General features: G+C 40.0%; 1 protein-coding gene across 1 annotated transcript in view; it reads right to left on the bottom strand.

Annotated features, from left to right (window-relative positions):
- Positions 1–410: 410 nt before the first annotated feature.
- The window catches only part of LOC311494172 (plexin-A1-like), a gene marked incomplete at its 5' end in the record, with an annotated part of 87,377 nt that continues 62,819 nt past the window's right edge, over positions 411–24,968 (bottom strand). The window contains one exon of the mRNA XM_084553082.1: positions 411–632. Coding sequence (XP_084409208.1) covers positions 447–632 — 186 coding nt within the window. The 3' untranslated portion in view covers positions 411–446. The remainder of the gene's footprint in view (positions 633–24,968) is intronic.

Genomic DNA, 24,968 nt, shown 5'->3' with positions numbered 1-24,968 from the left:
TATCTTGAGATAACAAAGCGTGTTTTCTCGTGGTAACAGGTTAATTTATCCCGTTATCTGAAGAAAACAACAGAGAAATTTCTTGAGATAATGAGATAATTTATCACGGAAATAACAACGAGATCACAGATTAATTATGATGGACTGATTTTAACCTTCCAGACTGCTCAATGACTGAATAGAGGCTCTATTGCTGAACAGCAAAAAGTGCCTAAACCAAACCAAACCAAACCGCGACTGAACTTAAATTTTGCTGCATGTATGTAATTGATAGCAAGAAGGGTGTGTGTTACGAACTGGATTCAGTGGCGGTTCTAGATTCTAAGGATCCCAGGTAAAGAAGGGAGTGTGAAGTACAGAAGTATAGTATCTCTGGATCATCCGTGAAATTGCTTCATGAATGTCATTTACAACATTACATTCCATAATACTGTACAACATTTGTACTAACCGTACCTGGCTGTACAGTAGCTCATTATGCTATGTAGTGTTTCTCCTACCTGTTTGTCTGTAAGGGCATACAAGTACTGATGGTCTGGGCTGAAGAGCAGATCTCTGAGGATGGGGCTCCCATCGTTGACCACCACATTCTCATACAACAAGGAAGGCTGGAAAATGGAGTTCACCAGGATCTGAAAGAGGACAGAGAAAAATGGTGAAACCATGATTACAATGCAGTCGTAAATTATGGTTTTAACTATAATGGAAACAATGCATGAGGCAGACGGTTGTACATTTGGTAACTATTGTTACACAAGTTAATACAGTCAAGTCAGCTTCAGCTGGTGTGTTCAGATAAGCGGGCTAGCTCCTCTTGATTTCCCCACTTACGCATAAACCCTGAAATAATAACCTACATCTGTCATTAAGATGCCCACTTTATCTATTTACAAGAAACCCACTTGAAAGCTGGACTGGTCAAGTCTATACTTTTTCTAGTAGGTCAAGAGGCGTAGCTATCCTTCTGCACACATTCATTCCATTTATACACTCCATGTATGTTGTCACTACTGGCCAGATTTATGATTTTAATGTTGTACTGGCAAATGTATGTACACCAAACTGGGATGATGATGCTTTTTTTTTTTAGAAAGTGTTTTTCATTGCTCAAACCCTTTTTCTAGAGTGTGTTAAGAGTGTTACTTTGACTGTATTAGACTGAGGTATCTTGCTGTGGTATTCCCTTTTATTATTTTAGTTTTCATCTCATAATGTGTGCGTGTATGTATGCGTATATGGATGTATGTATATGTGCATATATATGGATATACATACATGTCATTTTGTTAATACACTCCAAGAATGCTTGGAAAATTGTACTGGAAAGCAATGTACTGGGAGTGGCGGATGGGAGGGTTGAGGGTTGTTGGGTCAATCTGTAATATGTTCAATAGCATTGTGACAGCATTGTGTACTGCACACTACCACATTGCTTAGCTTTAAAAATAAAGTTGAATAAAAACAAAACCATGAAATAACATTTTTAAGTTATTTAACCAATACTGATGTGATGTGTTTCATTTGGACTTTCAATTTCCACCCCTCATATAATACACCACAGTTTACCAAAATTCCAGTACATATTTCCTGTCCCTGAAGGACCATAACAAATTCTTGCAGAAAACTTTTAATTTCATCCAACACTCATTCCATCCTGACTGAGAACATCTTATAATGTACTGCTGCTTTGTTCAAAAAAGTGATGCATTTGCTTCCACCTCATGTGAAAGCAGCCAATTTCCCTGCTTTTCATCCAGAAGTTTGTTTGAAATGTTGCCGTCAGCCAGAAAAACGCTGGCAGATGACGTTTTCAGCACTTTCAATTTGCTCATTCAATTCTACCGAAACTCAAAATGTTTCTGAGTTTGTTAGGATGCCACATTATTGAGGGTGTACCAACAGCTAAATAACAGTTGATGCTTGCCAGCATTAAGTCTCCTGACAAAATTACAGAGCTATGAGGAGTGACCCCCTCCTGTAGCAGCGAGTAAATCTTTCTCGTCTGGGTCTTTCTTTTTCTAATTTCCCAGCCTCCTACTCCTCATCCATCACCTGACAGCAGTTTAGGCTGTTATAACCTTTGTGTTTTTCTGCCATCACTCTGTCATCTCTCCATTTTTTTCTCTCCTTGGTTTCAACAGTCTCTGTCGTTCTTATTCACCAAATTGCTACCAGAGTTTTCTTAATCTTTCTCTGAACAGAAGGTTCATTAACAGACAGGCTGTCATCACTGCATGTGCTTTTGTTGCTTAAGAGGAGTATGTGGCTTTGGTTAAAAGTCAAGTGCTTCTGCAAATGAGCTTTGAGGAGTTACTCAGTGGGAAATAGAGAGGATAAAACCACAATAAAGGGTAAAATGTAAAGTGAGTTTACTGCAGAAAGTAAGTGACATTTATACGCCTAACTTAAGGTTAATAATACTTGCGCATGATGTTGTATTAACTTTTACACTTAAATGAATCTCACGGTTTAAATGTATTTTTCTAACTTTCAAAAGAGGGTTTGTTTTGTTTTGTTGTTGTTGTTGTCGTGTGTGTGTGTGTCATTTGCTTTAGCAGTCTCCTATGTTGCTCCCACACGAGGACACAAGCACACACTGAAACTTTTATTGACGTCAAGTCAGTGTGACCTTTTGTTCCTTTGTTTTTCTGGCTCTGATGATTTCTGTCTCACACTGTCAACAACGGTAAAGACGAGCTCACACTTACACATTTACTCTCCTGCACACACACACACACAAAAAAAACTTTATTTGACCATTCTAAAACTGTTACAAGCCCTGGGCTGCCGTACCATTTGGGATGAGTGAAATACTGTGGCAGAGCGAGTGGGGAATAAGAGCAAGGAGCAAGCGTGCTCTGCCCTACAGCTCGGGGCAGAGGGCAGTTGGAGTGGGATTCAGGTCAGCTGGCACAGAAGAGATTGCAGACAGAAGAAGCAGGTGACTGATTCTCATCTAGTCTACTAGCCCGCAGGTTTCTGATCTCCTTCTACGACCTCTGCACTCTGGAAGTTAGCTTGTCCAAACACAGACTCCTCAGTGAGGAAGCAGCAGCACTTTAGGGTGATAAACTTTGATAAAGCCTACAGTTTTTTGTTACTTCTACAGAAATGTTGCCAAATGGATATCTTGAATTGGGTTGTTTAGATTCACTAAAGTTAAAAATACCTTCATAAATTCCACTTCGCTGTATAATTTGTGCTCAGTAAATGTAACACCATAAAAAGTCAATTGAAGAAGTGACACCAGAGCATCTGGAAGTTTCCACTGTGTCCAGTTTCTCACTTGAATGAATAGAGAGCCCAGGCTATGCGATGAAAGCAACTCTGCTCCATAAAAAGTGTCTACCTGTTTTAAAAGATGCTTATTAAATACAGTATGCTTTCATAACCGCTCCCAGGATGATTTTTAGACCAAAAAAACATAAAGCCTACTGCTTTGATGTCACTGACAGCTTATGAGTCATTAAAACTGGCTCGTTTTTAAAAAAACGATTAGCTTACCTATTTGGAGAGACGATCGTGTATTTTTGTCTTGCTTAGCAGTTCCACTCTCTGATTAGTGCACCGAACTTTAATTACTGCTATTTGCATTCTAATTATAAACCAATCAATTAGTTTCAAAATACCAAAAAAAATAATAAAAAATAAAAATTAAATGATATATTATCATGCCAATGACTTCAGGAGAAGGTGAGGTATTGTAGTATGAAAGAATATGATAACTCTATTTGTATTCTACACACGCAGTGAATGATCTTTTCCGAGGTGATGTACATTGGGGGAGCAGGAACAGATTGGGTGTCTTGGTTAAGGACAGCACTGAAAAACATGCTTCATGCCTTCGACCTTTCTAATGACGGACGGTCTCTTTTGGCTGCCTTGAGTTATGCAACTTCACAGATGTGTCAGAGCAGAGAAAGTTCATGATGGAAGTTAAAGGTGACTTTTCATGATGAGTTTGGGCTCCATTCTTTGACTTTCAAGTTACATTTCCCCCTTCTTCGTCATTCTTTGTACCCCTCCTCTCTCAGACCTCTCTATCTCCTCTATCCTCCTGGGATTAGACTCATTACCAAACCAACAGTGATATTATCAAGGACATTGTAAGCCTTATACTGTATATATACACACAATGAAGCCTGCAGATGTAGACAAAATGCATACTTCAGTACACAAACATTTTTTTAAAAGCATAGACACAAATGTCAACAAATTATTATCAGTAAAGGATGAATGTCCAGAGTTCGGCCACATATTCTTTGGATGATATGTGAGCTCCCTAAAGACTGAATTTCAGGCGTGGAGATGTACAACTAGTTTACAAGCCAATAAACAATGTACAAAATGGCAATGTGGAAACTTGAATCCTTTTATGAGTCCATTTTTATATATCACCATAGATTAGGGGATTGTTAAAGGTTTTTTGGGCTTTACGTTTGATAACCTTTAGTGTCAGTGCTACAGGAAAAGGGTATGAAAATGATTCATGACCCATTTGGTGGCCCATTTATCCACCCTGACACCGCTCCCTATGAGGTTTTGTGATATAAAAAAATGTCAGGCTTGATTCAAATTACCACTAAAGGTCCTTCTGTGTTGACTTCTGAACAATTGAATTATTGTTATGACGACAAAATATGTGCACTTTACTTACTAGTTCTACCAAGAAGACACATGAGAGTAATGTTTTGCAAAAACACTGCTGCCTTTGCACATTTAGACTGAAAATATTGAGATACCATCATCCTTGAAATTATTGCGGCTAATTATCTTTGCACAACATTGAGAACTGATTATGCTCTGGCAACAATCTTCTAGGTCAATTAAATCATTTAGGCAGCCTTTATGCAGTGATGCACAGAACAGTAACAGTGACGTAGTCATCCGTGGTCATCTGAGCACTGTGGAGTTGAATATGATCACAACAAAATGGCTCTGGTTAGTTGTTGGACTATGCAGTTGCATGCAGAGATATTTTTTTTTCTTGAAACACACCACATAATAAAATCCAAATACCGTGTTATCAGCCTAATATTATGATAAGAATGGAGTTTGATTACGCAAGGCTGGTTGCATCCTTGTTGTTCTATTGCTACCTTCAAATGGGTCATGTTTACCATGCTCACAAGAAAAGTATTAGATTTATTGTGGAATTCATGGCCAAGTTGTGTTTGCTGGCATTTACAATAAATGGAAGAGGTGTAAATAACTATATTGTTATTTAGATGTATAGTTTTGTACACAGGAAATGCAGACAATCCCAAGAGTCTCGCCCTTTCATCGTATCGTTGCATTTACAGCCTTTCAACTGATGTTACCATTGGAAACACTAAACATTTTGTTTATGTAACTTCCCATGTTATAACCACGTGCTAAAGAGTTCCATTTGAAGACAGCTCTTGTTATAAGGTCATCCTGACACTTCCTCCTGATGAAAACAGAAAACTACAAAAAGATTTTAAACATCAGCTTTACAATGAGCCCGAGGCGGCAGGTTAATATACTTTGTTCACAAACAGAGTTGCACACATGCACTGGAGTGGGTTCAGGGTGCTGATGGAGACAGATATGATGTGATGAAGGTGGGAGGCGCAGCGGAATAGACAGAGGGATGCTTAGTACGTGGTCATGCAAGTGTATCGGGAGTGTGTAGAGGAGGACAAGGTAATAAAAGTGAACAAAAGGGAGTAATGAGGTTTGGCTGGAGTGCTGCAGTGATTAATACCACGCTGGGTTCAAACACCGGTCACACCTTTGGGTCAGTTAGACTGGGAGAACATGATCACATGCTATCAATTATTCCTGCTTTCCCTTTTTCTGAAACATCTTTCATTTCATAAAACTTCCTTCACTGATGTTTTCTCTTTATTTTCCAGTGGCTTTATTTACTTCCTTTCAACTGTCCCTTAAGTCTCTATTCTTAACTTTAGGCACAGACTGTATCCACAAGACTGGATGGCAAGGAGAAGGAACAGAAACACATCAAACGGACACTCAAGACATGAGGATATCTCAACTGGGCCTTTGTCAAAGGCTCAAAAAGATATCCTAAAAAGGACAGAGAGGAAGAGCACAACAAAAGGAAGAACACCGTCATCCCCTACGCGGTTGGGGTATTGGAAAAAAAATTGGTTTTCAGGAAACACCGCATTCCAGTTTATTTCAAAACAAAACTAGTCCACCCTAAAGACAAAACACCCAGGCAGAAACAGAGTAATGTGGTGTATGCTGTTCAGAGCAGTGAGGAGTGCACAGACAGCTCATCAGGAAACGTTGCTTTCAGTAGGAGTTTCCTATTCAAATCTCAAACTTCCCACCAATCCCCTAGAACTGAAGAAGCTACTCAGATCAGTAGTGAAACGTCTTCTCAAAAAACTCTACAAGTCCAGTTGCCTTTTTTTTTAAAAAACCTTTTTTGGATAACTTTAGGATGTATTTTTAGAATGCCACATGTTTTTGTTACATTGTTAAACTCTGAATTGTATTCAAATTTTCTGTTGTTTGGCTCAAATGTTTACCTGTCTTCTTTTTCATTCCATTCCCTTGTCATGATTTACTCATCATTCACTTTTCTCTTTCTAGATTTTTCCTCATTCACTACAACACTTCATTTCATCCCCTCATGTCTCCTTTGCCCAGCTTCGCTTTCCTTCTCGAGATTTGTCCTTTCCCTCTTGTCTGCTCCAAGACTCCCTTGTCCTCTCACTTACCCCCACAGACACAGACCTCTTTCTCTTACTGAGTGTGGGTCTCTGCATGCACTTGTGTGTCCAGACACAGCAGTGCCCTGTCCAACCTCAGCTGTTAAACATCTAGTTAATTACATGGCAGGACAAAGGGAGGGAAGAGGAAGAGAAGGAGGGAGAGACGCAGGGAGGAAAAAAGTCGAGGGTTCAACAGCAGTGGCCTGTTAACCTTCTTAACATCTCTCACTGAAACCAATGATACAAACGTCCAGTGAGGACAAGTAATCCACCAGTGTCCTAAATGTTCAAGTTCCTGTTTGATGATGATGGAGGGAAAAGAGGGAGAGGGGAAAAGGCATTTCCTTAATGAAATCAGCAGTGGAGTGTGTGAGTTAGAATGTGTGTTTGAGAGTGTGTGTTAACAGCTCCTCATTGCATTCATGATCCATAATGAAATTGATTTTGGTCTCATCTGTTGAGAGGACGGTTTAGACCCCCCCCCCCCACACACACACACACACACACACTACAAAGCGACGCTAATAACTCTGACAGCAGGGTTCTGTTTCCAAAAGCAGTTTCAATTTAATAACAACAGTTAAAAAGAATAGAGTGAATATTATATATGCAACCAGTCACATGTTCACAAAAGAGGATAGGACCAGAAGAGGGAGAATGAACAGTGTCAGTGTGAGTATGGGGTAGGATTTATAAGGTAGCCGTCTCAATGTGGATGTGCGTGTGTGACCCTGACTGGAGGGCATCCAAAGTATCACAGCACACCTGCTGACTACACAGTCTACATGTCTCTCTATCTCTATCGCTCTCTCACACACACACACACTGCTTGGTGAGGCCACATCAGCGAGACAGGTTACTCGGAGTGAAATTAATCATCGTTCTTTTGTCGCACCACTGCTCTCACAACAGGAGGCCGGCCCCAGGTGACGCACACACAGAAACACACACAAAGAGTGACAGCCAGGCATCTGGTCGGTGACAGCACGCCTCTATGAAGCTGTTTTACTAACAGCTAACATTAGTTGGCTCTGGTTGAAAGAGAACACAGAGCCAAGACAACAGTGCCAAGCTGTGGTCAGGTGAATGCATAGTAAACACAAACTGTCACTAAGTCACTCAGAGAGTTATCTTGGTAAACATTCCTATTACATATATCCATATATATATCTAACAGTCATCTAATTCTAAGGCTAGAATCACACGACACCTGTGTAGAGCATTGCCATACAGTAAATATGGACTCCCCACTTCTTTGCATTGACCAAATTGACACTAGTTTCCCGGGGATATGCCGCGTTATCAATGACCCGCCCACACTTCTGCCACACTCACTCACATTTTCATTTAATTAATACTGTGCTCTGTTACAAAGAATTGTTGGATTACACACTGTACTTATGTTTTTTTTGTTGTTTTTTTTTTTTTCAACTCTTACTGTCCAATGGGATCACTTCAAGGAGCAGTTGGCATGGCAACTGGTAGTAATCATGATGTATATAGCAATAAATAACTAACTAAAACTTATCAGAAAAATTAACACTTGAGTATGCATCAGCATTATATTAACTTATTATAAAATATAAAGTGACAGAAACCATTCTTGAAAATGTTTTTCCTTACATGGATTTTAGTGTTTTAGTTTGGCCCAAGTCCAATTCACCAATGTGGAGGAGGTGGAGCTTATGACATATTCATTAATACACAGGATTAGATGTAACAATCCCTTGTGCCAAAATCCCAGGCAAAACACATTTAGAGGCCCTGTCCAGCTGAGAAATCCTAACAAACCTACAGTCATGTGATATGACGCTTAACCTACAATCTAAATGAACTAAGTAAATACTGCTGGCTTGTATGGCCCGCTCAGCAGCAGACACTAACTCAAACCTTGTGAAATATAAGCTAACCAAATGCTACTGGCTATCTTAACCTAAAATCTAAATGAACTAAGTAAATGCTGCTGGCTTGCAGGCCCACAGAGCAGCAGAGGATAATTCAAACATTGTGAAACATAAGCTAACCTAACGCTGCTGGCTTGTATGGCTTGCTCAGCAGCTAACCATAGCTACCAAGCAATATGAAGACATCAGGAACCTGACCTAAACAACAGCAGTATGCAGCATGTCATTGGGGTTTTCAAGTGGGCACCTCCCTTCACCGATGTTTCGTTAAGTTAGGCCCACGACACCTCAAGAAGCCTTAACAGTGAATTCCAGCGTCCTGGATTCACCCCCCTCCACACTGCCACTGCAAAACCTGTTTTTCTCACCATTTCTCACCATTAATATTAGACAACAACTAATATTTCAATAATTAGCCTAGTCCTTTTATGAATCACGACACAAACAAATCTACCGTGATTCACCCCGTTGACGCGGGCTGAAACACGAAACAAACAAACTGACCACATCTATAATGATTTGCAAGCACACTAACGTCACGCAGCCATCCTTACCTTTAGCTAGCTCCCCAGCTAGCATGCTTCCTACGTACCCATAGCCACTCGCTCGCTCTCTCTGCTGCCCGAGACATGTTACATACCGCAGTTAGTGATGGCCCTCTGACACCCAAGGCTCCGACACATGCGCGGTAGCTCATGAAGCAATTGTATCGAACCACTGTGCCGAGGCGTGGTTCGGTCACGTGACTAGTGACGTTTGAAGCACTTGAGTGACGTTCGAAGCAGTTCAAGTGCTTCGAACGTCACTCAAGTGCTTCAGCGGCAAACGAATCACCTGAGGGGTTCGGTTTGTCATGTGAATCACTTGGCGGAATCGAGTGTGTTCAGGGATATCCCGGTTATCCTATCCCTATTTAGTGATGCTCATTTGAATGTTTCTTTGCAGAGTAGATTGGTTCGTTGCTGTAGTTGGAGTTAGTTGCGTATTTTGTGAAGACAGATCGTAAGATTCAGAGAGAAATAGATAAATTAGTTACATAGTTAGATAACACTAGATTGATAGATAGACATAGTTACATAGATAGTCCTAAATAGCGTTATATATAGATAAGATAGAGAGAGAGAGATACAGAAAAGATATAGATATATAGTCAGAAGTGCGTGTATAGTTTTGGTTAGGACAAATCACGTGTTTTGTGACGTATGAACCATTTCACTGCTTCATTCAGAAACCCTGTCACTGGTTTGGTTGTCTGGGCTCTTCGGGAGAGATGAGATGAGTCTTCGAAGCAAAAAATGACTGAGTCAAGAGAGATTTGGTTTGACACTGTTGCATTCAGTACAAATATTCTCTAACACTACTAAACCATGATACCAAGAGCAAAAGAAAATAGTTGATGTAAATGCTGAAACATAAACATTAGTGCAAATTAGTGAACGTTCATAGAGTGTAGTAGTGACGTAATCAAAATGGTCCAACAACAACAGAGCATCACTAATGTGGCGAGTGGTACACTGTGAAATCACCGGTCTTATGTTGATAAAGCAAGGGTTCGATTCCCATTGGTTCTTTTTTATTTATTTTATTGTTATATGTATATAATTTTCTTATAATCAGCTTTAAACCACATATCCATGTAATGTAGTCGAATAGGAATGTGCATGGCAAATCAAGTCCCATACAAGCATGAACCAGTAAGACACGTCTCCATTGCACTACATTTTATTGTCCACTAGATGTCCTAATAGAGCACTGTGTCACTGAAGCTTCGAGTAATGAACCTTTTTTTGAATCACATGTCGAGGCTTCAACAAAGCCTCAATAGCCCATCACTAACCGCAGTCCTCTGGCTTTTTCCGCGTGTGCCCCGCTCGCTCAGAAGGGCAATCGCCGATTTTGCTACAAATCCACGGCATCCCACTTCTACCGGGCGGACAAAAGTTCTCCAACCATTCTGCTCTACATCTGCTGCTAACTCTGCATACCTAGCTCTCTTACGCTCGTTAGCCTCCTCAACTCTATCTTCCCACGGGACAGTGAGTTCTATGAAATAGACTACTTTCTCTGGCTCAGACCACAACAGCAGATCTGGCCGTAGACGGGTGCTAGCTATCTCAGTTGGAATAACCAGCTGTCCATTTAAATCCGCCCTCATCTCCCAGGCTTCTCCTACTCTTAGCTGTCCCGTGTTATGCCTGATGCCTGCTAGTCTAGCCTTTTCTCCCTCCCGTACAAACTTAATGCATCTATTCCTTCTGTTAACGGCCATGGAATTTACATTCACCTGTTTTTCCTCAATTGCAGCTGCTAAACATTTCAGTACCTGGTTGTGACGCCAGGTGTAACATGCTTGGGAAAGACTAACCTTACAACCTGTCAGAATATGTCTAAGCGTGCAGACACAAGTGCACAGTGGACAGGCAGCATCTTCACCTACCCACTGGTTTAGGTTCTGGGGAGTTGGCAGCACATCATAAGTAGCCCCTATCATAAATCTAATTCTGCTGGCCTCCATGCTCCAAAGCTCTCTCCACTTCAACTTCCTTTTCTCCACACTCTCCCAGTTCACCCATTGACCCTGCTTAGCCTGCGACACTGCCTTAGTGCATCTTACTGCTTCCTCTTGTTTCTGTACCTCTTCCACTACCATCTTTCTCCTTTCTACTGCTGATGCCTTGCTCCACAGAGGTTTCCCTGCACACAGCCCTAAGCCTCCACGCCCTTGCTGTACATTTACCTATGCTGCAGCCAGTCACCAGGGGGAGCTCTACTTGCTTTGGCTCCATTTTTATACAGTCTATGGTGTAGAGACTACAGTATGTTCTGATCAAACTAATCACATCTGGCTATCGCCTGTGGTCAGACACTTTAAGGATGATTGTACTTCCTGTGTTGCTATAGCATTAGTAACACATAATAAATACAGATTTTCTTCATTGTTGTTGTTGTTGTTGTTGTTTTCCAGCTTTGGAACTAGGTCCATACACGGTTTTAAACAAGTCGGTCCACATTATTAAAAAGTGTCTTCAAACTCATCGATTAGTTTTTATTTTTCATGATCCTACAACTTTAATATTTTTGTGGTTTGTACAATCTGGTTCAACCAAATTTGAGTTCTTTCTGCTTGTACACCCATCAATACCAAGTAAAGGTTCCATCATTACAAAGGAACCTCTTTCTTCCAGCTGTAAACATCTTGGCTATTGCTGCAAGATACCACAAAGATCAACATCTTTTACACATCTTGAGCAACTCTGCAATAAGCACCTTTATCACAGATGAGTAATGTAGTACTCATGCAAATGCTCACACATTGTATTTGTATCACTACTGATGTTAGAATTCATGATGTTTTAGTGTTTGAATGTATGATTTTTCTTTTTTTACAGTTTCTACTTGATATTGTTTTTTTTGCAATGATAAAAGGGAATTTCTTCTATTGTGTGACAGATGACAAAGCTTCTTGGATCTCGATCGCAATACGTAAGTTTACTTATTTAAGAAATGAAAAAGAAAAATGTGTGTGCTGACAACCAAACAGGATGTAAACAAGCTGCAGCTTATGTCATGCTATAATAAAAGAGCACATAAAGGCGGTTACAATCCCATGTAGAGTGAAGGATTTTGTCTTTAAAATTGGTTGGTGTTGGAAATCTGATCATGTAACAGCCAGTGTTTATATTCCTGCATCTCCAGAACTCATTAACTTGGTCTAAAATGTTACTAATAAAGGTAAGATACATTGACATTTTAAGCACTAATATGGAGCAGCTTATGGTATTTTTCCACTTGTATTGAGCAGTGTAAACACACCTCTGTGTGCCAGAATTTGACAGGGGTGGCAAAAGAAGAAAGAGCAATTAGATACTTTCACACTGAAAATTCTCAAAGGTATAAGTTGACAACAAGTATACAGATTTTGTTTGTTTCTTTCCCTGACATACTTTATTAGTCCTATTAGCACTGTTTGGATTTCTCATTGAAACTGCAGACCCCTGGGAGTGTCAAAATGTCACTGTATCCCTTTGACTTACATCACTGTTGGGAAAAATATGCTAGAAAATGACACTTTATAACCAGAAGACACTAACAAATGAACACTAACACTAACAAATTATGTATTTTTCTAAACAAGTCAAGAGCACGCTGATAAGCACACATGCATGCACACAACTATCTTTACCAAATATGCATATGTGGCCTTCTTGCCAGCCAGCAAGACATGGAACCGTACTTTTTCTGCTGTCAGCTGAACACATGCTTTTGCTGGTGTATGGCCTCTTTAATCTTTCACAACCGTGATGGACTTAAGTTTCCCCTCAGCGCCACTCTTACAAGCCTTCTTCCAGAGCTTGCCTCTCCTGCCTCATATCATAACCACAAGCTGTAACAAGTCCAAGGAATGACTGCTTTCTTCGTTCTTCATTCTCTTTGCTGTTTTTGCCTCCTTGCCCACAATCACTTTCATTCCCCTCACTGCTCCATCATCTGCTTTTCTGTCTGTCTTATAAACTTAATCTATGTATATCTTACCATTTTTAATCCCCTTCTCTTCATCTATCTACCCCTGTTCTTGTCTAGGGGAGATGCCACTGTAAGTAATTTGGCTTAATAGTATTATTTCTTTGAAAACAACTGCTAGTTGGGGGTCCATTAAACAGCCTATTTTTCAGTAACAAGTGTCATAATTGTGAAACCTGCAGATTGCTCAAAAAGAAAACTTATTCAATTTCGATCTTGAAACGAGTTGATTTGCATTAAAATTGAGTGGAATCACCTCGTCTGTTGGCAGTTTAAGATTACATTAAATGACTTGTTATGGTTGTTTTTTTTTTCTTCTTCAAGTGTTTCTCTTCCCCCCTCTTCTTCAGCCCCACTGCGCTATGCCACCCCTGAGAACACTTCTGACATAACTAGGTCTGGCTGTGCGCTAAAGCAGCAGCTCCCCATTCTTCCCCAAGGCAGATTCTGGAGGCTGAAGCCAATGTGAAGCTAATGGCATCCACACACGTCGGCTGAAAGTCTTGGAATTGTGTAGTTGCTGGTTTTAAACCTAGGCACAGTTTGAAATGTGGGTAACAGCATGTCTCCTAGGTTATCTTTACTTTGTAAAAATGGTATGCATCTAACATAGACAGGATGTGTAGTAAAGTAGAATGTTAGAGACCCTTACTTTCTACGCTGTCGTGATATTGCAACACATTATATGTAAATATGTCCGATGTCCTACTTTGTCTTACTATCTGTCAATGCGACTGGATTTATTCCAACCTGTTCAGTGCTGAAAGTGATCCAGTCATCATCTCCCTTTGTGTAATTAGCAAAGTAATGTGAGTGAGTAATAGAAGTTTTACTGATTGATATGACTGATGTGAATGACTTGTTGTTACTCTTTTATACTGTATATTCTGTTTATGTGTGTACCCAGGTGAACCAAAGCCACAGTGTCCCTAGCACAGAATTAATTCCACTTAAACAGCTATTAAAGCTTGCGCAAATTTGCTCGTTGGCCATAACTTTGTAGGTTGGAGCCAAGCTTGTAGCTTTCAGATACCAGTTGCCTTTGTAATCTACTGGCATGTTTCTCTTCCCAAATGTTTCACGGTAAACATTTGAGGAACTGTGTGTCTGGGTCATATGTCAATCAAGTGCATCAGCTGCTTCCATAGCCTTCCACTTTACGTTACCAGGTTTTTCTGCCTATCATTGTTAGAGATATACTATTATGATATACTATTATTTCAATTCTATGGTCTCTTGTCACCAGATGGCTGTTAAAATCTATAGTAGGTCCACTTGACTTGGACTTCAACTGGGAATGTTTTGTCAAAATAGTATTGTCGAGATCAACAATTAACTTTGATGTCTGAATCCTAAGTCAACAAGAAACACAAAAAAACTATGATTAAACTCATAAACACGTCAGTACAATAAATGCAACAACAACTAATTAAGGCATCTTCCTCTGATAAAGGATGATTTAAAGCTAAAAAATAGGCTTGTGAGTGGATGTAGTCAGGCAAAAGAGAAAGTGTCAAAGTGTCATATACAGAAAAAAACATGTCCACTAGAGGAATATGCAACCAAGATCTAAAACGCTAAGCTAGCTAAATATAATATTTCCTCTCCTTAAAGGACTATTTTAACACCTTGTGTCTGCCAGTTGCTAAGTTATGGTAAGGCACTTGCAGACATCACTGCATAGCTTTGTGATTTATCCTCATTTCACTATAAAATAAGATGCATATTGTTAAAACACTTTAGCTGAACGTACACACATGCAGCAACCTATAACTGAAACACAGATATTTGACTTAGCAGTGACAGAATGCTTGCTGCACTTGCAGACACTGCCTACAGTTTTTTCCCTTCCACTTTAGTTGTCTTTAAAAGTTTATTTTCATTTTGTCAACTTAAAAACTGGGTGCTCGGGGTTTGCATTCCATTTCCATTTTCTGTGTTTTGCTTGCAGACAACATGACAAGGAGGGACTTTAGTCTACAGGGGAGCAATTGACTAGCAAGGCACTTAAACCCTAAACTGCTTCCAAGGGTCCTTAGGCTGTCCACTGCTCCTAGTGGATGGGTTACATGAAGACAACAAATGTATGCATATGCAGTACTTGGCCAGTAAAGCAGAACTGATTGAGATTTGATCTCATACAAAGTGAATGGAGAGCGATGGATTGTTTTCTCCTCTGGTATAATGGGACTTAATTGTGCTCTGCCCCTTAACATATACAATCCAGTGCTGTTTGTACTACTGTAGTGCTAGATTGTAGTTGTAGCAGTCACAATAATACTGCACTTATGGTATATTTGCTATAATGTTTCAAGTAGTCATTGTGCCACTCAGGTAAAGCTCTGTCTCAGTGTGTGATAAAGGATGGCTCACTATGTTTCTACATTTGTGGGGATGCCCTGTTTACCATGTGAGGCTGAAGATTTCCAGGCGGAACAGAGAGCTTGGGTCAGTGGAGAGAGAACGATCAGGGTGTAGGATGCATTCCTGCGCCCAAATAACTGCTGGCCCTGAGCTATTGTTTTCACACTTCCACTGTAATAGTTTTATCTTGATGGCTCTGAGATGAGGACAAGTGAGGACAAATCTTCATCTCTATGGCTCTATCGGTGATGTGTGTTTGTGAGTCCATATTTGCATCTACACAGCGTTTCACTTCCCTTGCAGTATCTCATTTGGCGCCAGCATTCCTCTCACTCGCTCCTCAGAGCTTTGGAAACAATTGCATTTCTCTTCTCTTTCCCTCTGCCTCTCGCTATCCATCTGTGCCACCCTCATCCAGCTCTCTCTTCAACTTGTCACACTCTCTCTCTCTTTTGCTTTTTCCCCATCTTGATGTACCAGCTCAGCTGACACACATGAGCAGCCAAGCAGAACACACTTGTGTAGAGCGCAGCCTAGCAGCATGTGTAGGTGTGCAGAGTGTGTGTGCATTTGTGCGTAAAGTGTATGTGCTTTGCCCTATAGTGAGAAGTGAAACTACTGCTAAACTAGATCAATCTGTCAACAGCATAGAGATGTCTTCAAGGTAAACAAAGAGGTATGGGTCAAACAAAAAAGTATTTCAAGCATAAAATTCCAATAGATGCAACACCTAACTTTAGATGTACACAAACACAAACACACACACAAACACAATTCTGTTGTTTTGGATCAGCCTGACCAGGAGGAAAGGACACTTCATCACTGCCACTCCTTCACTCTGTATGCGTGTGTGTTGACTTTGACAAAGAGTGGTCAAGCCCTCAGTGTTGACTGCACATTTTATGTGTGAGTGTGTGTGTATGCATGTTCTTGTACAGCTATCCTTCTGAGGACCAGTCTGAGTTTTACACCATCCGAGTGAGGACATTTGTACAAAGTGAGTATCTTTTGGCTGGTCATCACTTCTTTATAAGGCTGTTTGAGGGTTAAAACTTGGTTCTGGGGTAAAGGTTACGGATACATTATGGTTATGATTAGGTTTAGGCACTTAGTTGAGATGGCTTGGAAAGGGGCTAGGGAAATAATTATGTTAATGAATATCCTCACAAAGAGGATATTCACAAAGAATATCCTCACACACACACATGTGTGTGCGTTTAAAGTAACAGCCAGACCCACCCCGAGAAGGCACCGACTCAGGAGGAGTACGTATAAATTATCAGCTGCCACCATGAATAAACTAAATAAAGAAAACAATGTCACGGTGCGGTCACAGGGCAAACATCTACTAAGCAAATGATAAATGTCTCTCTCTTTCTTTCTCTTTGCTCTCATCCTCTGGCCTGTTGCCACGGTGATTAATTCAGGGATGCACAGAGAGAGAGGGATAGGGACAGAGGGAGAGATGAGAGAGACACATTTTGGACAGCTTTGCTTCAAAGACCATCAGCTTATCACAGCTATACAACCACAAATACACACACAGCCTGTTCCTGTGCTGTAATTTATACTCCAAACACACACACATACAAATTTGAACCTATATACAGTCAACCCCAGTATTGCAGTTGAGTGTAAGTGAACAATGATTGCTGAGCAACTAGAATTACGTGGGCTGTATTTTAAGTGTGTTGTTTCTTTATTTTAGATATGAATTTACGTTAAGAAAAAACACCTAAAAGGTGTGAATTATTAATTTGAACAGATAATACATTAAGTAATGCAAAAGACACAGGGAGATGTATAAAAAACACTAATGTATTTTTTACCCTATTCAATATCCAACAAAGCAACTTCAAGCAAAGTCAATGTGTTCTTTCTTCTTCTCATTCTCCTGTACTTTCCCCCTCCTTCAGAGCTACTGGGGACACTGAATCATCAAAGTTTTGCTGGTGCTGGGAGAAACTAACAGTGACATAGTGATTGCCAATGATCGCATCCACTGTTGCTGGAAAAGTGGGCTTAATTAGACTTGAATGAATTGCTTACTCAGGATAGGTTTATTGATACTAAAAGCCTTTTGTATTTTTCTGTGAACATCATGTCTGCAAAAAGTCAGCAAGATAGAAGTCCATGATGTGGAAAATGTGAAAAATTATCTAAACAACTATCTATCCATTCATACTGTTAGCAATTGCTGTTAATTTACAGCAGAATCCCAACAGTATTAACCTGTTATTTTTGAATACATCACTCTACTGTCAATACAAACAAAAAAATGTGAAATTTTGGTGATTTACTGTTCTTTTAACAGAACTATACTGTTTTCCTAAAATACAGCATTTTACTGCTAATCATTCATCCAAACCTTCTAAATCACGGTATCATGTTGTATTTTTTTGCATTCTGGGAAATTTAACCCAAACTACACATGGGAAGCTGGATCTGTTCCTCTCTTTATCCATCACTATCTAGTAAATTATTTTGTGAGTAGCAGTTTTATTTTATTTGTAAATTGGTGCAAAGTATATTGGTGATGTTTTCAGTTTGTTTTCATCAGCCTACTGAATATGTGCATGGCCTGACAGAATGATTCAGTAGCTAGCTACATTTTCACAGATGATAGTGAGTTACACAACTTGATTTTTACAATGTCTGAAGAGACACTATTACTTTTCAGGCGCTTCATTGGTATAAATCCTGAGCGAGGCACCAAGGCTGGACATGGCAAAGTCTTGTCAAAAAACACTGGCAAAGCCACCAGCAAAAAGAGGACAACAGTCAACCCACATGTATCCACTCTGCTGAGAAGACTCATGGACCTTCAGTGGGACTTCATTTAAAATGGTGAGATTATTCACACTCCTGTACGCCGTTGCATGCTGAGGCAGCAGGCTGAGAGTGGCAGACGCTAACAGACTCAACAAACTGATCCGTAAGGCCAGTGATGTTGTAGGGGTGGAGCTGGACTCTTTGAACACAGTGTCTGAGAGGAGGATGCTGGCAAGAGTGGAGACCATCCTGGACAACTCATCTCACCCACTCCACAACACACTGGCCAGTCTAAGCAGTACCTTCAGTAACAGACTCATTCTACCCAAATGCACCACAGAACGCCACAGGAGGTCATTCCTGCCTGTGGCCGTCAAACTTTATAACTCCTCCCACTGAGTGCTGGTCACTCTTAACACTGTCAACACTTCAGACGCTGTTAATTTATTTGCAACCTCTTTACCTCTGTATATTGTGAATACTTGTGCAATACTGTTTCTTTTACTTTAAAATGCATCTTACTTTATTTTTTATATATTTTTGTATTACTTTTATTCTATTGTATTTGCTCTTTCAACTAGCAACAAAACAATTTCCTTGAAGGATTAATAAAGTATTCTGATTCTGATTCTGATTCTTACAGGGTAGAAGGTCTGAATCCCTGTTATTCTCGCCGACTTATTTGTGTCCTGTTTCTGAACATTCTAAATTCATGTTAAAATAAAAGTCAAAGTGCATTAAGAAGCTGTGTTTTTTCTTTTTTTCACAGTGCAATTACATGCTGATCTGTTCTTTCACAAAGCACATAGTTTGTAGATTTCGTGAAGACTGATAATGTATTTTTAAACAAACCGGTTGACCGTAAAGTATTGTGAAAGTAATCTTAACAAACAGTAAACGCTGTATTTTTCAATAAGAGTACAAAACTGCAAATTTTAGTGACAGTAAAAATATGTTAATTTTACAGTAACATAATGGCAACACTGCTGCCAGTTCTTTACTGTTATTTTACAGGAATATACTTAACAGTGTATGACTGTGTGTCCTGTAGAGAAGTAGTGCCAAATATCACACAGGGTTCATGAGTAGTTCTCTGCTTTGAGGTTGTCAAAGCACTTACTGGATAATCAAAAGTACATATGCATTAAGATCCTTTAGGCCACACCTAATGTCATGCAGCTAGCAGACAAGCCTTTCCTGGCTCACACAAGTAGTAAGGGGTGCTCCAAGGAAAGCAGGTAGCAAACGACTGCCGTAGTGGGTTGGGGGCGGCTGGAGCAAGTGCACTGTGAGAAGAAGGTGGAGCACTAAGAGAAAACACACACAGGCACAGGATAACACGCAAATGCCACTACCTAAGCAAATATAATACATCAAACTTATGTAGTAGTTTCATGCTACTGATTTAGTAATAATAGCAAAATACTTAAAAAAAAAAATTTATGTCCCACCAATAATACAAAAGGTTTCTCAAGTGATTCAGCATTGCGCTTCCAAAAAGCTAGGCCTCTGAAACAAAACTACAGAGGCTGAGTTATCCCGATCAAGCTAAAGTAGACACTGGATCATTTCCTGTAATACAGCAAATGACATCACTTTGTTTGACCCGAAGTTAATGCCCGCATTTGTCAAACTCCATATCCACCCGCCCTTGAGTCTCAGATTTTCTGTTAGAGATGTTTAGATGCAAAGCCTAACCTGATATGACCACGGTAGCATAATCAGAGTTTTTATCCCGAACTTCAGCAAGATGCCAAGGGGATTATACGACTCTTCACAGGAAAAGGAAAATCAGTGGTGTTAAATTGCCAATCTGTTTGTACTAGATTACAAAGCTAGTTGGCCAAAATGTGAAATGATTATGATCATTACGAAAAAAGCTGACCAATCAGTAAACACTTTGCCGCACATGAAGATGACTGAACATAAATCAAGTGATTCAAAGAAAAGCAGGTCATTAATTCTATGTTTGAGGCAGCTAGTGTCTGGAACCATTGCTGCTTTATTTCATTGTTCCTTTCTTGCAGTTTTCTGCGTTTCCTCTCTCCTCGCCTTCCCCGCTTTCTTGTCTTGCGAGCAGAGAGAGAAGTGGACAGTCAGATTAATGACATCGGCCTCTAACACACTCTATCTTCCTCTTTATGTCTATCTATTGCTGTGTGAGAGCCGCACAGCTGCAACTGGGATGAGACACACAGGGAGAACTCTGGCAACAAAGAGCAGTACTCATATTTTTGGACTGTCTGTTCTCCTGCCATGCTGTCATTTATCTCCACTTTTGCATATTCGGTGCAGCTGTTGAAAAGTAGAAGTCACTTCCTTCAGCAAACAGGCAGAAAGTCAGTCTGTGAAGGAAGCTTTAGCGTTTTGGCACAGGTGGGAAATAACTACAAACGTGCATCTAGATGCTGATTCATGCACGCCTTTCTTACGTCTGCGCATCTGTCTGCACTCGTGTTTCCTTGTGTGTGTGTCTGTTGCCCTACCTGGATCGGTAATTACAAAGGAGAAATGATAAGCCCCTTTTTTCCTCTCCTGTGGGAGCTCACAGCTAATTATAGAACCAGCGGTGCTTCAAATTGCCATTTAAAACAGCCATACGGTGGGAGACAATAACACACTCCCCTGGTGGCGTCTGCATGGCGGTGTCTCCGTAGAAGACAAAGCAATAGAAGCAGTCACAGTGGGAAGAATTAGGCACCCTGCAGCCCTGTTGGGCAAAATGACTGATTCTCTGAATAGAAAGCCATATTTTAGCCGCTAAAAAGTCTGTGAATTTTACAGTGAGTAGACCACTGTAGGGGCCGATTAAGAAGAGTCATTCAGGCCATTGTAAAGGGTCAGTAGGTACAGTAAGTCAACACCATTTAATAAGGATATAGTCCATTTTAATTTACTTATTTAATGTCAACAAGCAACCCAACTTCCCAACCATAACCAAAAACAGAGAGGCTTCTACTCTTAACTGCAAAGCAATCTGCCAAAAGAAATTCTGAGACTATCAGCTGAGGAAAGTTTGAATCCACAGTGACAAATTGCTACCTTTTACTTACAAGGGAAGAGAGGAAAAGAGAAAGACACAGAAACAGTGAGAAAGATGGAGATATATACGATAAAATAAACGGAAGGAACGAGTGTGGAAGGCTAGAGAACAGAGACAAGGAGGGATTTTGTGGGCTGCGGTGGAATGTGCTTTGAGGGAACGATCACTGCCAATACACACACAGACACACACGCACAATGAAACAATATTTCTTTGCCCATGGCCGTTTTCTACACACAGGAATCCCGTCATTCTCTTTTTACTATGTTTCTCTTTCAAACAAAAACACTAAAACCACAAACAAAAAATGAAGAGACTTTGAAAAAATACATACATTCCTTATGAACAATGGCATAGCACGGTGTCATTTGTGTGCATATCCTAATCTCTAAGGAACAGCCACACACTTACACTTAAATTTGCAGCCACTTGTACAGTGCACCCACCCACACACATGCACACACACACATGCACACACAGATGGACAGTATAGCTGCAGGTGGTACTCTAGCAGGATCAGATGAGTCATTCAATTTATGTTCATTACGAAGACTATTAGAAATGAGACTATGTGTGTATTCATGATGGGAGGGTGAATGTATACTGTATGTGATCATGAGTTACTGCAGACATGTGAGTATGTGTGCATGTGGGTGCGCACGCACGTACACTTTATTGGTGTATTTCCTGACAGCACTCCTTCGGGTTCACATGTGCCGTAACTCATGTGTCAATTAATTACCATTATGTGTGTGTATGTGTGAGTGCAGGATAAAGTTACAATCCATCAGTGTAATGAGTGTAAGAAGAGCAGTAATCAGACACCAGTCCTATCTGTAACTAACACCAGGTGAGATAGAGGCAGATATCAGTAGGTTCACATGTTAGGTTGGTTTTCATGCTGCATGTTCACTGTCAATGGAACAAAGGTTTATGGGGAGCTTGACTGGATGAATGCTAATAACGAAATTAGAAAGGCAAATTTTGTGAGAGACACTCCAAAAGCCCACTGATTTCTGTGACCAATTCTACCCACAATCTGGGCATTTTTCAGTGCACCATTTGTTTGTGAAAATATTCTGGAGAACTTCACAAGATTACATGAGTAATCGAGCATGACTCTGATTATAGCATTTCATTGTTGCTTATCACCTAAGATGACATTTGTGTTTTTCTAATGACTGAATTAGTTTCCTTTGTTTGATGCTATCAGTCAGTAGAGGGATAGGAGGAGGGGATGAGGGTGCAGGCGTGATCTGGCAACACGTATCACTGACTGGCCTTGAACCAGAGACATTGCAGGCGTGTGGTAGCTAGACAGTTGACCACTTGATTTCCCAAAGTTGACACTTTTGCTTTCGGCTTTCAGCACAAGCAGTTTTCCAATGGGTCGATTGTGCAACACCCCGCCAAAGGGAGAAAGACATGATGAACCGAATCTGAAAGTGAGGGGTCCATTATTTAGGTTGTATCATGACATAGCTGCCTAGCTGCCTTTAATCCAAAGGTAGTGAAGTTATAAATGGCCATCACCTAATGGTTACTACTGGTATTATTGGTATCTGAGTTGAACACCAAAAACCAAACCAAGATCAACGCAGTGCGACTGTTAAGGTTAGACATCATAACAACATGAACAACCTGTTCATTTTGGACTGATTCATCAGTCGGATGCTTATGGTTCAGGTCATCCTGACAACATGGATGTCTGTATCATTTGTCATGGCAATCCAACATGCTAAGACGTGATACCTAAGTCTAGAAATTTCAATATCATAGTGGTTTTAGAGGAAAAAGACAAAGTGAGTAGGCATCAATCTCTGTGCCAGGTTTCATGGCATTCCATCCTACAAACTGTTGGCGGACCATCAGACTACCAGACAGGTTTTGCCATCCATAGAAGAATGCTGCAAGCATGGCTAGAAATCCTGTCCTTTGAACAAAAATATTGCATCAAGCATTAGTCTGGGTCCTGAGAATACACACACACACACACACTTTACTCTAACTGAGCTTTACCCATGACTGGTAATCTTGTTACAGTGCCATGCAGTAACATGTACACACTCATGCACACTCCAGCACCTACTGACCTTTCTTACCTCCCACCCATGTGTTTCAAGGCTTCTACTTATGATATTATATTCACTAACAACTCAATGCATTCAACTCTATGTGCTACAATGCTTAAAGGTTGTTATGGTGCCAAATGGGACAGCAGCCACAACAAAGGCATTCTGGAGTGTAAACTATACTAAACCTAAAGTATAGTTTATATTTTATGAGTACAGAATGGTGCTGACCAACTTTAACATTCTTTCCAGGTTGATAGAAATCTTTAAGATGTGAATTCACAGTGAACAATATAGCGAGTAGTATCAAACCAAAACAAGTTATTATTGAATTTGTTTAACGGCCAAATATAAATCAATGCTTTTGCGCAAATAACCGATTTTGCCTCGAGGTCAGCAACAACAGTTTACTCACCATTTTATTTACCAGGGCATCACTGCAGATAATGTCTGGCTGTAAAATGCAGCTCTTGCAGGCGTGGGGCCACATGACTAAAGGCTATGAAAGGTTTCATTCTTTCCATTACTGTTCAAACTGTATTTATGGATATAGGCTTTTGCTTCTGTGCCCAGCTCATTTCACAGCTGATGGTAAACCTAAAGCATTCCACAAAAAAATAAGACACCCACCTGCCCAGAACACACCCTTTACAAAACCAAACACATGCTTCGGGCATAGACTTGAATATGATTCCAAACATAACCAACTGCAGGTGCAGTTGTTTTATATATTGATATATCTTCTCCTTGGCAGATTTCTCTTAACACCAATTTTTCCTTTGTCCTTTGTTTATCACTGATGGCAACCAGTTATTTCTGTTCATTATAGTTTCCCACCCATTCATCCTTAGTCTTCATGTGTCTCTTTGCTACTACATTTATTTAAACTAAACAGGAACAAAACAAATGAAACAATCAAAATAGCCTACAAAAAAGGGGATGTGGTAGTAACAGGCAGATTAAGGAAGATGGAGCGGTCTGAGGTATGTTTAACTGAGAGCTTGTAGAATGCCAGACAGCAAATCAGTGTTATATATTTCTAGCCACCAATTATAGAGGTGGCAGCGCCAATTTGTGAGTGATTTAAAGGACCATTCCAACCGATGTCTAAACAACTGAATAAATAAGTAAATAACATTTCTGCACGTGGTGTTCATAGTCTAAAACCAATCCCTGATACAGCAGGACTGACAGAATGGATAAATAAAAACGCATAATGTCCTACCCATTCTATAAGTCACTTGTTTCATTGAGTGCAGTTAAACTTATCCATAACAAAATTTCAGCAAATAGCAACGGACAAACTTGTTTTTTTTATAGGATCAGAAATGATTTAGGAAAATACACTGTAATACACTGTGCACGCTTTGCATGTATAGCAAATAAACTACTTGAATCCCTATAACTTTACGTATACTGACAATGATACTGACATCTGTTTTTAAACCCTTAAACTGTAATATGATCTTATTTAAGCACTGTAAACATTAAAAAATAATTAGAACTTGACTATAATTCAATTTAATTCAATTCAGTTAAATTAAATTTTATTTGTATAGCGACGGTGGCAAGGTAAAACTCCCTT

The sequence above is a fragment of the Chelon labrosus genome, assembly GCF_963514085.1.
Source record: "Chelon labrosus genome assembly, chromosome: 10".
NCBI classification, from domain to species: Eukaryota; Metazoa; Chordata; class Actinopteri; order Mugiliformes; family Mugilidae; genus Chelon; species Chelon labrosus.
The sequence above is the reverse complement of the archived record's forward strand: the minus strand, read 5'-3'. Positions and strand labels throughout refer to the sequence as shown.